General features: G+C 44.5%; 1 protein-coding gene across 5 annotated transcripts in view; it reads left to right on the forward strand.

The window, feature by feature from the left end:
- Nucleotides 1-12792, forward strand: part of PHF20L1 (PHD finger protein 20 like 1) — a 139275-nt gene that overhangs the window by 19531 nt on the left and 106952 nt on the right. For 3 of the 5 annotated variants that reach the window (XM_068238039.1, XM_068238043.1, XM_068238040.1), the window contains exon 3: nucleotides 11315-11501. In XM_068238039.1, the coding sequence (XP_068094140.1) occupies nucleotides 11315-11501 (187 nt within the window). The remainder of the gene's footprint in view (nucleotides 1-11314; nucleotides 11502-12792) is intronic. The other 2 variants (XM_068238042.1, XM_068238044.1) reach the window with 1 other exon arrangement.

The raw sequence follows: 12792 nt of genomic DNA on the forward strand, positions 1-12792 counted from the left end.
GTTGCAGTTGCATATAGTAAGCAGGAAAAATCTGACAGGTTTTGGGGCCTAGTCCATGTCCTCATGGGGGAGTTACAGTATTTTATTCTTTACAAAAGCAATTCATGAAAAGGATCTCCTCAAAAATGTCAGCCGGCCTCCCTGCTCACTTGCATACTATTTTGGCAGTTGAGCAATTGCCATTCAGTAAGTGCTTTTGAAAATAAAGCACTGAGAATTACCCATGAGGAGATGGACTAGTCCAAAATCGATAGATCTGTCAGATTTTTATAACCTACTGTAAATGTGGCCACACACCATACAATTTGTTTGCATTTCTTTTAATTCAAGATATACAATTAATTTTACCGATTCATTGTAAGATTTGAAAAATCTGACCTAAGTGCCACACGTGTGTTACATTTTTCCCCAATTATGCAAAAAAAAATTATTGAAAACTCCCCAAAAAATTGCTTACGTCTGTACATTACGAAATTACCACACGCTCCGTACAATGTTGCAAAAAAAGAAAACAAACGAATACAAAATTGGAAAAAGCACCTTTATTTACAAATACATTTTTGTTGCCATACATTGCACTAGGGCAGGGGTCAGGGACCTTTTTGGCTGAGAGAGCCATAAACGCCACATATTTTAAAATGTATTTGCGTGAGAGCCATACAATATGTTTCAAACTGGGACAGTAGGGCTCATGTCCCTGTTGCCATGGTTATGTGTATACAGTTGATCCTCCGGGCAGAGGAAGTGTCAGACACGACTTCAGCTTCTCTTGGGTTTCAGCAACATCTGCAATTTCCCCGAGAGCCAGACTGGAGAAATACAGACTAACAGCTTGTGCAATTAGCTAGCTAACTTGGGGGTTGATTCACTTTTTAGGCCGAGATCCCCGCACTTTGGCCCAATAGGCTGCCTGTCAAGTTAAAGGCAACCTATTGGGCCAATCAAAGTGGGACAATTGGAGCAGCAGTTTTGGGGGCAGCGCGAGTAAGTTAGTAGTGCATGCTACAGCAGTAACATGCCTACTTCGAAAATGTTACTTGCGCTGCCACATTAAGCTGTGCTGCTTGATCAGTGTAGGTTAGTGAATCAACCCCTACTGATTTGTCTGTGAGCCAGATGTAGCCATCAAAAGAGCCGCATCTGGCTCCCGAGCCATAGGTTCCCTACAGGGGCACGATTTAACCATTGTAATGACTGGGACAATTTGGCTAATAAAACGTGTGGGATTTATCCACAGTAGAACGTTTTATTTTAAAACTATAATGGCTGAAAACTGAGAAATAATGCATTTTTTTCTTTCTTTCCTTTTCTTTAGATTAAAATCCATTTCCAATAAAATAATTCTTAGTAAAAAGTACAACCCAAAGAAAGCCTAATGGGGGCGAAAAAAATAATAATAATTTTGGTGCGATAAGTAGTGATAAAGTTATTGGCAAATGTATGGGAGGAGTGCTGAAAGGGGAAAATTGTTCTGGTCCATAAGAACACAACCTGTAGTGGTCAAGTGGTTAAAGAGAACCGAAGAGAGACGAAGCGCCCTCATGTATTTTACCATATATATCAGTGGCAACATTGGAGAAAACACCTACCCAGCTGTCGGTTTTATCCTTTACTGCTCAGCCTGCTTGTTTTCAGCCCTGATAAAATCCCAGACTGAGCATTCAGTCTGGCATTGCTCAGGAATCATTATAGCTGAGTCATGATAGCAGAGCCATAAGGGGGCAGGCTTGGGCTTGAAAAGACACCAGAGAACACAGACTCGGCTATAATGATTCCTGAGCAAAGCCTGACTGAATGCTCAGTTGGGAATTTTATCAGGGCTGATAATAAGCAGGCTGAACAGTGATGGATGAAGCAGAGAGCAGGGTAGGTGTTTTCTCTAATGTTCCCGCTGATATATATGGTAAAATACATGAGGGTGCTTTGTCTCTGGTTCACTTTAAACTAAATTATTTCCAGACACTTTGAGGGCATATTCACAGTGGGGACATTGCGTTTGAATGCAACGTTAAAGTTGCAACATGTCTGCATTCAGAGGTAATGCTCTGCAAGCAGTGAAGTACCACAACGCTTCATTTTTCAACGCGACGCTAACGTCGCACTGTGAACGGCCTGTAGGATTAGCATTGCAGAGCGGTAAGCTGCGTTATAAGACTTTATAACGCAGCTCCGCAATGTGGCACTGTGAATGCGACCTAAAGGACAACTGTAACCTCCTAAAGCAAAAAAGTTAGCTACATAACTAAGTGGAAAGAGGGTCCTGGATCTCTTATAGCCTTTCCGTTCCTCTCTGCCTCCTTGTTCCACCACTGGACCCCCATTCAAATCTCCTGTTAGCTGCGTCTTCAGGTTTGCGAGTACCTCTTAAGACGAGCAGCTCCATACTGTGCACGCGTGAGTCAGTACTTCGCCATGCGCAGTACAGTGCCGCTCGTCTCCAAGTAAGACCTCGGAGACCCGAGTACTTCCCTAGCATTGCAAGGAGACCTGAAGGCCTCTTCGACATTAAAGTTGAAGGCTGGAACGGGTTACCCAGCGGTGGAATGAGGGGATGCCCAGAGGAAATGGGAAGGTTCTAAGGGTTCATGGGCTTTCCTTCCTCTTAGGTAACTTTTTTTTTAGGAGTTTACAGTTGACCTTTTACTACATAATGACTGCGTGCCACCCATGGGCGTGACCGCGGCGGCAGCCCCAGGACCGTCTAACGCTGATTGGCGTCAAGTCCTGGAGCTGCAGGGAACGGCCGCGCACATGTGCGATCGATCCCTGCCGGTTCACGGTGCAGAGTTCCGTGATTAGCCTGCTAGCCGCCGATTGCAGCTAGCAGGCTGTTTGTAAATGAGAGGGGAAAGAAATCCCCTTTGTTTACATCCGTACAGCGATGCGGTCTCCAGCAGCGCTGTACGAGATCGGCGATCCCCGGCCTCTGATTGGCCGGGGAGCACCCTCCTCTCATAGGCTGATGTCTATGAGAGGCGGAGAACAGGACGGAACGCCGTCCTGTTCAATCCTGTAGGCGGAGGGGAGGGAGGAAGGAGAGGGAGGGGGACGGAAAGAGAGAGAGCCTCTGAGACAGAAAAAAAAAATGAAATGCAGCAGCAATCGGACCCCTCCGGCGGCATGTCCCCTTAGGGACAATAATAGGAAGTGAGTCCGATCGCTGGGCTGTGCAGGAGGCTGAAGAGCCTGCGCAGCCCAGTGCAGCCAAAAAGAGCCTGGTCTTCAGGGGGGGTTTAACACTGCGGTCGTCAAGTGGTTAAAGTGGACCTAAACTCTTGCCCAGGACAGAAGAAAAATATAGAGAATAGCTCCCTGTATGTATTTAGAGAGTTTAGCTTGTCTAATTCCTTCTCATCTGTGATTAATCACCACCGTAATTTGCTCTCTCAGCTGCGTCAGCTGGCTGCCTCGGCAGAGCAGTTAATTTGGAATCACAGGATGTTAACCCTATGTCTGCTTCTGTGAATGCAGGAAGTAGACATACTTCAGATTTATTCCAGGATCTGTATCAGCTTTGACAAAAAAAATGTTTCTCTTAGAGGCCTTGTTCACATTGAGTTCGTCTGCGGTGGGCTTTTTTTCCACTTTCTTTTAAAGCGTTTTTTGGCGATCTTCTGCGCGTTCGTTCGTTTTTGTGGGCGTTTTTGTAAGCACTTTTGCAGAGCGCTTCCGTCTTTTGATCCGGAAAAAAATCCAGAAAAAATAAATACAATGTATTATTTTTTTTTTTTTAAACGCTTGCCAAAGCTATTCTGTGAGCGTTTTGCGGTTTTCCCTTTACCTTCCATTGAGGCAAATTGCCTAAAAAAGGGGACCCAAGAACCGCTCTGATATGAACTCTCTCATAGAGAATCGCTGCACAATCGCTTTCGGGGCGATTTTTGAAAATCGCCTGCGCTTAAAATTTTGCAGAAACGTCTATAGTGTGAACAAGGCCTCAAGGCTATTACGCTGTTGCTTATCTTTTACAGCAGAGAGGAAGTTCTGAGTTCAGGTCCGCTCTAAATAGGCCAGTATTCATGTCAGCAAGGCTAGACTGAAGTCCAGCAGAATATTATACAGTAGTACATAATTAGTACAGATTTGAAGTGCACAAAGTCTAACTCATTTTTTACAGAATTAAAAAAAAATTAATTTGCGGATTATCACTGTAGAGATTTTATCTGTTTAAGCCTCTGTGGTCTGTGTGAACCTGCAGCGTCTGTTCTGATCGTCTTGTCGTGGTCTTTTGGCCACAGCTATTAGCAGAGATGCCTGAGTGCATTAAAGGCTTTTAGGAAATGTTTATATGTTTAAAACCAAATTATTTATCTTTTTTTTTTTAAATGAGCAAAAATACCTTTTCCTATTTTCTTTTACATTTTCTGGCACCACCTGCTGGCCAGTAGAGGTATCTCTGCACCTCCTTTTTCTTATGACAACTTTCTATACAAACCGTTGTTTCATATATTTGGGCAGTGGGCCTCACACTTTCAACTATTTAGTTTTCAAACATCTCTTTATTTGAAAGTTTCAAGAGAACATAGTACAGCAGTGTTCTCCCCAGAATTTTTTTCCAGGCGGGTGGCATGAAAAAGTAGCCGGGTGGGGCAATATGAGAGAATGCTGGGCTGGTACTTCTGTGCCCTACTCTGCTTATAGCATTGGAGGAGGTGAGCAGATGACAGCCGGGTGCTCACCAAAAGTAGCCGGGTGGAGCACACGGCTAAAAGAGCCTGGGGAGAACACTGTACAGGCTTACAACAGTGGTACATAATATCATACTGTAAACCGGTAGAAAGATGGTAAAGTCTAACGTACAGCATGAATAAAAGCAAAAAAAGAAAATCCCCTCAAGACCAGTCAGTCAAGTTTAACATGTAAACTGGTGAACATTTTTCATTGGGTATTAGCGAGGGTCACCTGAGCAAAGGGACAGGAAGTAAAACCTAGGGTGTGTACGGTAGGAAAGGCATTACCATTGATATAAGGAAAATCTTAGCCAGTCAAGCAACTCCTGAGTTTTAATGAAAAAAGGCTGTGGAGGAACAGTCCTTGTATACCATCCAAGGCAACCAATAACTATTTAAAGGAACAGTATTGATTAACATTTTTTTTTCAATTGCGATAGGAAATGTTTGGGAAGTGCTACTAAGTACTGGTGTATACATTTGAAAGCTTAAAGCGGGATTATCACCATAAAAATCAAATTTCAACAGCAACTGGTCTGAGTGTATTGACTGATAAAGATGCTAATCCTGCATTCAAAACTTGCAAAACTTTTTCTGCTGTTATGGTTTGGAGTGAACACATACTTTAGGACCCCTGGCCCTTTAATTGCCGTTGCCAAACAGTTGCATGCTGGAGGTCTTTTTATCTGTAATATATTCCTCCTCTTCCCTTTATTTCCCACTTCATCTAATGACATAAGACAGTGCACTTCCTTGTATAGACCTCAGTGGGAGTGTCTGCAGACTCTGGGAGGAGGGTGGGTAATGAATACACAATTGGCAAGAGGAGAAAATAAGTGAGGGAGGGCATGATGTCAGGAGGTCGAAGGTGACAAAGATGGAAACTGCCTAGAATAGGATTCTATGCTTTTCCTTTATAAAATTCACAGGAATCATAACGTGGACAGCACAATACATCTGTTTTGTAAGTAGAATTAGTATTTATCTACTTATATACGTGTTTTTTTATTTCTAGGTTAGCATGGATGTCCCTTCTTTAAAGGGAACCGACCTAAACTGAGAAGGATGTGGATTTTTCCTTTTAAAATAATACCAGTTGCCTGACTCTCCTGCTGATCCTGTGTCTCTAATACTTTCAGCCACAGCCCTTCAACAAGCATGCAGATCAGGTGCTCTGACTGAAGTCAGACTGGATTAGCTGTATGCTTGTTTCAGGTGTGTGGTTCAGCCACTACTGCACCTAAAGAGATGAACAGGGCTGCCAGGGAACTGTTATCTAATTCCTTTCACACTTTTCTGATGGCAAATCTGAAGGTAGAGTGAACCATGAGGGGAGGGGGGATTCCCTCACACTTCATCTGTTAACCCTGTGTGAGAGATAAAACCTGCCTATCTCTGACTGAGCTCTCTGCAGAGAGGAGAGGAAATGTATCTTATGTGCAACATAAACATTTGTAATTGTGTGTGTGAAACCTGATACTTGACAGGCTTTTCATATAACTCTGCTTCAATATTACACTGTTTGTAGCATGTCAGACTGCAGAGATTAACGTATGCAAATGAGACATTCCTAACGTAGCTAAAATCTACACACAGTGAATTAAAGCTTTTGCCTCTGATATTTAACATGAAACGTAGAAAAAAGTTAAACGAGTTTTTACCTTTTATTTCGCTTAAGGATGTTGGTCACTGCTAAAACGCCGCATTCCAGTGGCAGAACGAGGGTTTTATAACCCCCAAATCCCAGGGAAAAAATCCACGACTTTCCTGGTCATGGATTTTGCTGCCCAGGGAGGCAGAGCTTAGTGCTGTAGCTCTGCCTCCATTCGCTTTAATCTGCCCGCGGATCTCCGCCTCTCCCAGCCCCTCTCAGTGAAAGAAGACTAAGAGGGGTGGGGAGAGGCGGGGGTTGACGCGAGTAGAGGGAGAGCTACAGCCCTAAGCTCTGCCTCTACCAGGAAGCACTCCCCGATTTTTTTTTTTTTTCCCCCCGGGGATTTGGGGGCTATAAAACCCTCGTTCTGCCGCGGGAATGCAGCGTTTTAGCAGTGACCAACATCCTCAAAGTGGACCCAAATTAAAAAAATACAAGATTTCAGAAATAAAATCTATTTTCTAAATTATAATGATAAATAGCAGCCTTTTTTCAGCTGCATGATGGCAAATATAAAATTTTTTACATTTATTGGAGGAGCCCCTCCCTTCCTTTCAAATTGCCAGGACAGAATCCGGCAAACTGATGAAGTAGGTGGTGTCCGGCAATGGAGGAATTGCTAATGGCTGCCCCCAGTATAACCCTAGCTATGAAAAGAGAAGGGTGAAAAGCATGCACTGAAATGCTCATAGGCTTAAAGGAGTGTTTATTTATCTTTGTATGTGTCAGAGTGCTGCAACTAAATATTTAGAATTAAAAAAATGTTTGGTTTGGGTCCGCTTTAACCGAAATAAAAGGTAAAAACTCGTTTTTAACTGGCTTCAGTCTCTCTTTAAGCAGACTGTCCCCCCAAATAATGTTTTTGGGCAGAACACCCCAATTTACAATAAGGCAGTACCTCGCAACCGTTTGTGATAGTCTTAGACATTTTTAGTTGGCTGCAAATAGAAATAGATAATTTCAATAACATTAAGGTTGAGTTTCCACTATTGCGATTTCTATCTGTTTCCCCGCACGCAATTTCGGATGTCATTTCACAGCCTATTGAAAACAAAAAAGCTGCATCGGAATCTGCGTGCGGGGAAAAGACAGTCAGCAGCAAAAAAACGCGTCACACATGCAAATCCCTATAGCCATGCATGGTAAGGCTAGAGGGGTTCGGATCTGTTGTTACACAAAAGTAATCCCGGCATTAGTGGAAACTTGGCTTACAGGGAACCTGAGGCGGGGAAAAAGGTGACTTTTACTTACCTGGGGCTTCTTCCAGCTTTCTGTAGTCATTGAGGTCCCCTGGGTCCGCTCCATTGTACACCCCAACTGAAGTCCACGACCTGGGTGGGTCACATACTACCAGGGTGCTTGAGTCGGTACAAAAATCATCCAACTCCGTTTTATGAAACCTCCGACTCCAGGGTACCCAAAATTGCTTCGACTCAACGCCGACTCCTTAAAGGACACCTGAGGTGACATGATGAGATAGACATGTATGTATAGTGCCAAGCACACAAATGACTATGCTGTGTTCCTTTTTTTCTTTTTCTGCCTGAAAGAGTTAAACAGGTGTGCAAGTGACAGTTTCACCCCTGGTCAGGACCAGGTCAGACTATAGCATAACTCTCACTGATAAGGAATTACAGCTATAAAACACTTTCCTGTCAGTAAATGGCTTCTGAAGCAGAAAAGAGATAAAAAGGGTCAATAATTCATAGATTTGAGCTCTGGCTTACTTCAATGAATGTGTCATTGAACAGAGACAATGAAACAGTAAAATCTTAAAAAGTAGATATAAAATAAAACTGTGGGATAGCTAAAAAAGTCATTTTTAGCAGGAGGAGGATAGATACAATTGTTTTTCTCATCCGTTTATTTTCACCTCGCATGTCCTTTAAGGTAGCCACTAACTGTCCAATTTCTAGCGAAAAATCATTAGAGCGATCAGAAATTCTTATTGGATTGGTTGTAAATAATCTCTGTTAATGGGCACAATATAAAAATAGTCGTCCGAATGGATTTTCGTCAAAACAAAATTTGGATTTTCTTGTTGGTTGTGATAGATAGGAAGTAAAAATTTGTTGATTGTGTAGAGAACGATTTTTCTTCTGATCAGAATTTTCTGATCGCTCAAACAATTTTTTTTTTTACTAGAAATTGGTTCGTTAGTCGCCACCTTTACTTTCCAGGGCTGTGGAGTTGGCACAAAATTCATTGACTCCTCAGTTTTATGAAACCACTGACTCCAAGTGCCCAAAATTGCTCCGACTCCACAGCCCTGCGCACTACAGCGCTGTCCTGGTTGTGCGCTTCGGGAACTATTTAAGGCCATTAGGACCTGATTTTTTACCTGGTCACAAACATTCTGCATGCAGCCTATTTCTTCACTGTTTGTGCTCTGCGGACCCAGCATGAACATATCTCTGTGCTCTTAGGTAGCTATGCCCCGGGTCAGGTGGGGGATTATAGTAAAGAATTGTCCTGAATTGACCAGGTCTTGTTCCAATTGTTTAGTAATAACTGCTAACTAACTTTTTTTTACCAGCTCACATACAAACTTGATACCGATTGTATAAGCTTTGGAATTGGGCTAACCAAATACACTTTCTGCTGGTTTGGATTGGCCCAGTTCCACGCTCCATACAATTGTGTAAAATTTCAGGTTGGAAAACTGTACATTCCTCAGACCATTTATAAACCCAGTGTTCTCCCCAGGCTCTTTTGGCTGGATGCTCCACCCGGCTAGTTTTGGTGAGCACCCGGCTGTCATCTGCTCACCTCCTCCTATTCTGAAAGCAGAGTTGCACACAGAAGCACCAGCCCTGCATTCTCTTATTTCGCCCCACACGGCTACTTTTTCATGCCACCCGGCTGGAAAAAATCTCTGGGGAGAACACTGAAACCTAGGATTGTCATAATTACTGTATTTTTTGGCATATAAGGTGTACTATTTCTCCCCCCAAAAATGGGGGGTAAAAGTCAGTGTCTTTTAAGCCAAATCCAGGGAGTCCAGCCCACTAATACAAACCGTCAACCTGCCGTAATGTCAGGTACTATCTGTATTGTCCCCATGTCTCATTTGCTCTCCCCTTGTGTCCTCCTCCGCTTCCGGGGTATGGTTATCAGCAGAGGCAGCCAGCGACGATCAGACCTTTCCTCTGCCTTACTGTTCCCCTAGTGCCGCCTTAAGCTGATGACACGACCAGCAGAAGCCGGCACTAGAGGATCAGTGAGAGAGAGGAGAGGTCTCTGATCAACATGGACTCTGATGGATTAGGTGACCCGTGCTGCCGCTGCTTATCACTATACACAGTGAGCGGAGGAGGACACGGGGGCAGAAGGGGACACAGGAGGACACATAAGGTACAAGGGGGACACAATAATTGGCGAGAACATCTTCAAGATGCTCCTGGACATACCAGGTTTAGTATATATATATTTTTTCCCCTGGTTTGGAGTGTCTTATATGCCTAAAAATACAAGTATGTACTAAGAGAATAGAGAAAAGGGAACGGGAAAACACCGGGAGCCCGATCTGGTGTATTATCTCACGTGCGGCTCTGATCAAACGTTAAGAAAAGATCAGTTATACTCACAAAGCCGAGTTGCACGTTAAGCAACCACTGTATGTCGCATGTGGGGAAGTACCGTCCCCACTAGGCCTTGTGTTGAAGTTTCTATGGTCGCAGCTCCTTCGGAAAAGATGACACCTGTCAAGGTGTGTCCCCTGGTCCCAGGGGTAAGTTACTGATACAGGAGGGTAGGAGGCGCCCTGGAGGATACTTGTAAAATAGTGCACGAGACAGAAGATGGGTATATATAAACGAGATATACAAGCCAATTGGTTCAACGATAAATCGGTAATTTGTTAGTCGTTACTAGCAGTATATATCTCAGTCATAATCTGACCATTTCGGCTAGCTATGGTTATAAGTGTGTGGACAGATCCTACCTTAAATAAGTAGTCAGTCCCATAGTATACGATATAAGATCTTTAATAGGGCACTTTGGAAAATGACAACGCGTTTCGCGGTTACAACCGCTTCATCAGGTCGTGTACTGTGCCGGGAATAAAAGTATCCTCCGCTTGTATGCTTCTCCTGCCAAAGATTGTCTTCCTGTTCCAGAATTGACCTATATTTTTATCACTTTCTTTCAAGCTGTATTACATTTTTTTGGAAGAGGAAGAGACCTTGAATTGCACACAGAACTATGATCCTGGATAGGAAATTAGGAGGACTGGCAATAGCATATCTATCCAAATAGTATAAGGCAGTCCTATATTTCCAACAATTGGAGAATAGCTGAAACTGGTACATGGACAGAGTTACAGCTTCAATACCTGGTGGACAACCAACGTTTCTTCTTGGAATCCACAAATACTGACTGGATTGGCCCAAAAATGTATTCATCCCCTCAATTGGCCCAGTTTACTAGTTTTCAAAGATTCTATTAAATCAGTTGTGGGGCAATCGACCCTGTTGCCCTTGTACTTAACACCAACTTTGGCCCTGGTTTAGATGGTTTCTGCTTTACCAGGTCCGGACTTAGTTCAGATAGCTGGATCTGTGATGTTCTCGGGAGCTCCCAGCTCTCTGACCCAACCCCAGGAATTATGTAGTTATTTTCCCATGAGAAAAAAGATGTGTGGGGGGCTGAACTCAATAGATAAGAAAAATAATTCCTTAAAAAAACAACCATGCAGCAGTTCATGTTGGATTGTGGTGTGGTAAACCAGCTAGCATGGAGGCCACAGAGCAGATAGTTGCAGTAATCTAGACATAAGATAATCAGGGCATGCACAAGAAGTTTGGTAGTGTCTTGTGTGGGAAAAGGTCGGACGTGGGAGATGTTTTTTATGTGGAGACGACAAGAGGAGGATAGTTTATCGATGCATAGTTTGAATGTAGGACTACTACTGACTGAAAGCAAAATATCCCAAGCATGGAATTCTATTCATGTATGTCAGTCAGTCACCTGACTGTTGTTTATGTTTCAGGTACCCATCAAAGATTGAGAAGATCGATTACGAGGAGGGGAGAATGCTGGTACATTTTGAGCGCTGGAGCAGTCGCTACGATGAGTGGATTCACTGGGACAGCACCCGGATCCGCCCTCTGGAGAGGCCTGCACTGAGGAAGGAGGGGCTACGGGAAGATGAGGAGAACTGTGTACGTCTTCACACTGTATGTTGATCATTTGTGTTGCGTTTTGTCACAGCAAGGGATAGGGAGGTAGCTATCAGGCTAATTTACTACAACTATCATGCTTAAAAATCGCAGGTTAATACAAGCGAGCACACACTACGCACCGTCTTGCTAGCATAGCGTGCACTCCTAACTTAGGCACGATCCTTCCTACTGCCACGCGGGCTGGCGGCAGAACACTTCCTCTCTTCCCAGCGCGGGACAAAGATCTGTGCGCCACTACTCTGGTCTAGACTAGACCAGAGTACTGGCGCACAGATCTCTCTCTCTCCCACTCTGGGAAGAGAGGAAGTGTTCTGCCGCCGCTGCCAGCCGCTCGTATCTGGAGGGGGAGCCCCAAGGTGAGGGAAGGGGGGGAGACGTCCCCCCTTCCCCACCGCTGTGCCCATCACTCCCTCTTCTCTCTCCGCTTCAATCCCACCTGCTGCTTGGCAACCCTGCCGGGGGGGCTGACTGCTTGTCAGCTGGGGCTTAAAGCGGATCCGAGATGAAAGACGAACTATAACAAGTAACTTGTCTATATATCTTATGTACAGTTTAGATAGTTTAACCATCTTAGCGGTATGGACGAGCTCAGCTCGTCCATCCCCGCCGGAGGGTGCCGCTCAGGCCCTGCTGGGCCGATTTTGATCAAATAAAAAGCACACGCAGCCGGCACTTTGCCAGCCACGTGTGCTACCTGATGGCCGCCGCAGCGCGGCGATCCACCGCGTGCAGCGGCGATCCACCGCGTGCAGCGGCGAAAGAGGGTCCCCCCAGCCACCCGAGCCCTGCGCAGCCGGAACAAATAGTTCCGGCCAGCGCTAAGGGCTGGATCGGAGGCGGCTGACGTCAGGATGTCGGCTGACGTCCTTGACGTCACTCCGCTCGTCGCCATGGCGACGAGGAAAGCCAAACAAGGAAGGCTGCTCATTGCAGCCTTCCTTGTTACTTCTGATTGCCGGAGGCAATCAGAAGAATGCGTCAGGAGCGCCCTCTAGTGGGCTTTCATGCAGCCAACTTTCAGTTGGCTGCATGAAATCGTTTTTTTTTATTAAAAAAAAAAAAAACCTCCCGCAGCCGCCCTGGCGATCTTAATAGAACGCCAGGGTGTTAAACAGCAAATCTGTCTGCATACTGCTTTAATAGAATATGATTAGTTCTTCCTGTGATACAATGACAGCAGCCATGTTGTTTGTAAACATTACACAGAGGCAGGCTTATCTGCACCATCAGCACTCAGACTGAAAAAAATCTAATCCCCCTCCCTCCTCCCCTCTGCCTCTGAATT

This window comes from Hyperolius riggenbachi, chromosome 5, assembly GCF_040937935.1.
Source record: "Hyperolius riggenbachi isolate aHypRig1 chromosome 5, aHypRig1.pri, whole genome shotgun sequence".
NCBI lineage: Eukaryota > Metazoa > Chordata > Amphibia > Anura > Hyperoliidae > Hyperolius > Hyperolius riggenbachi.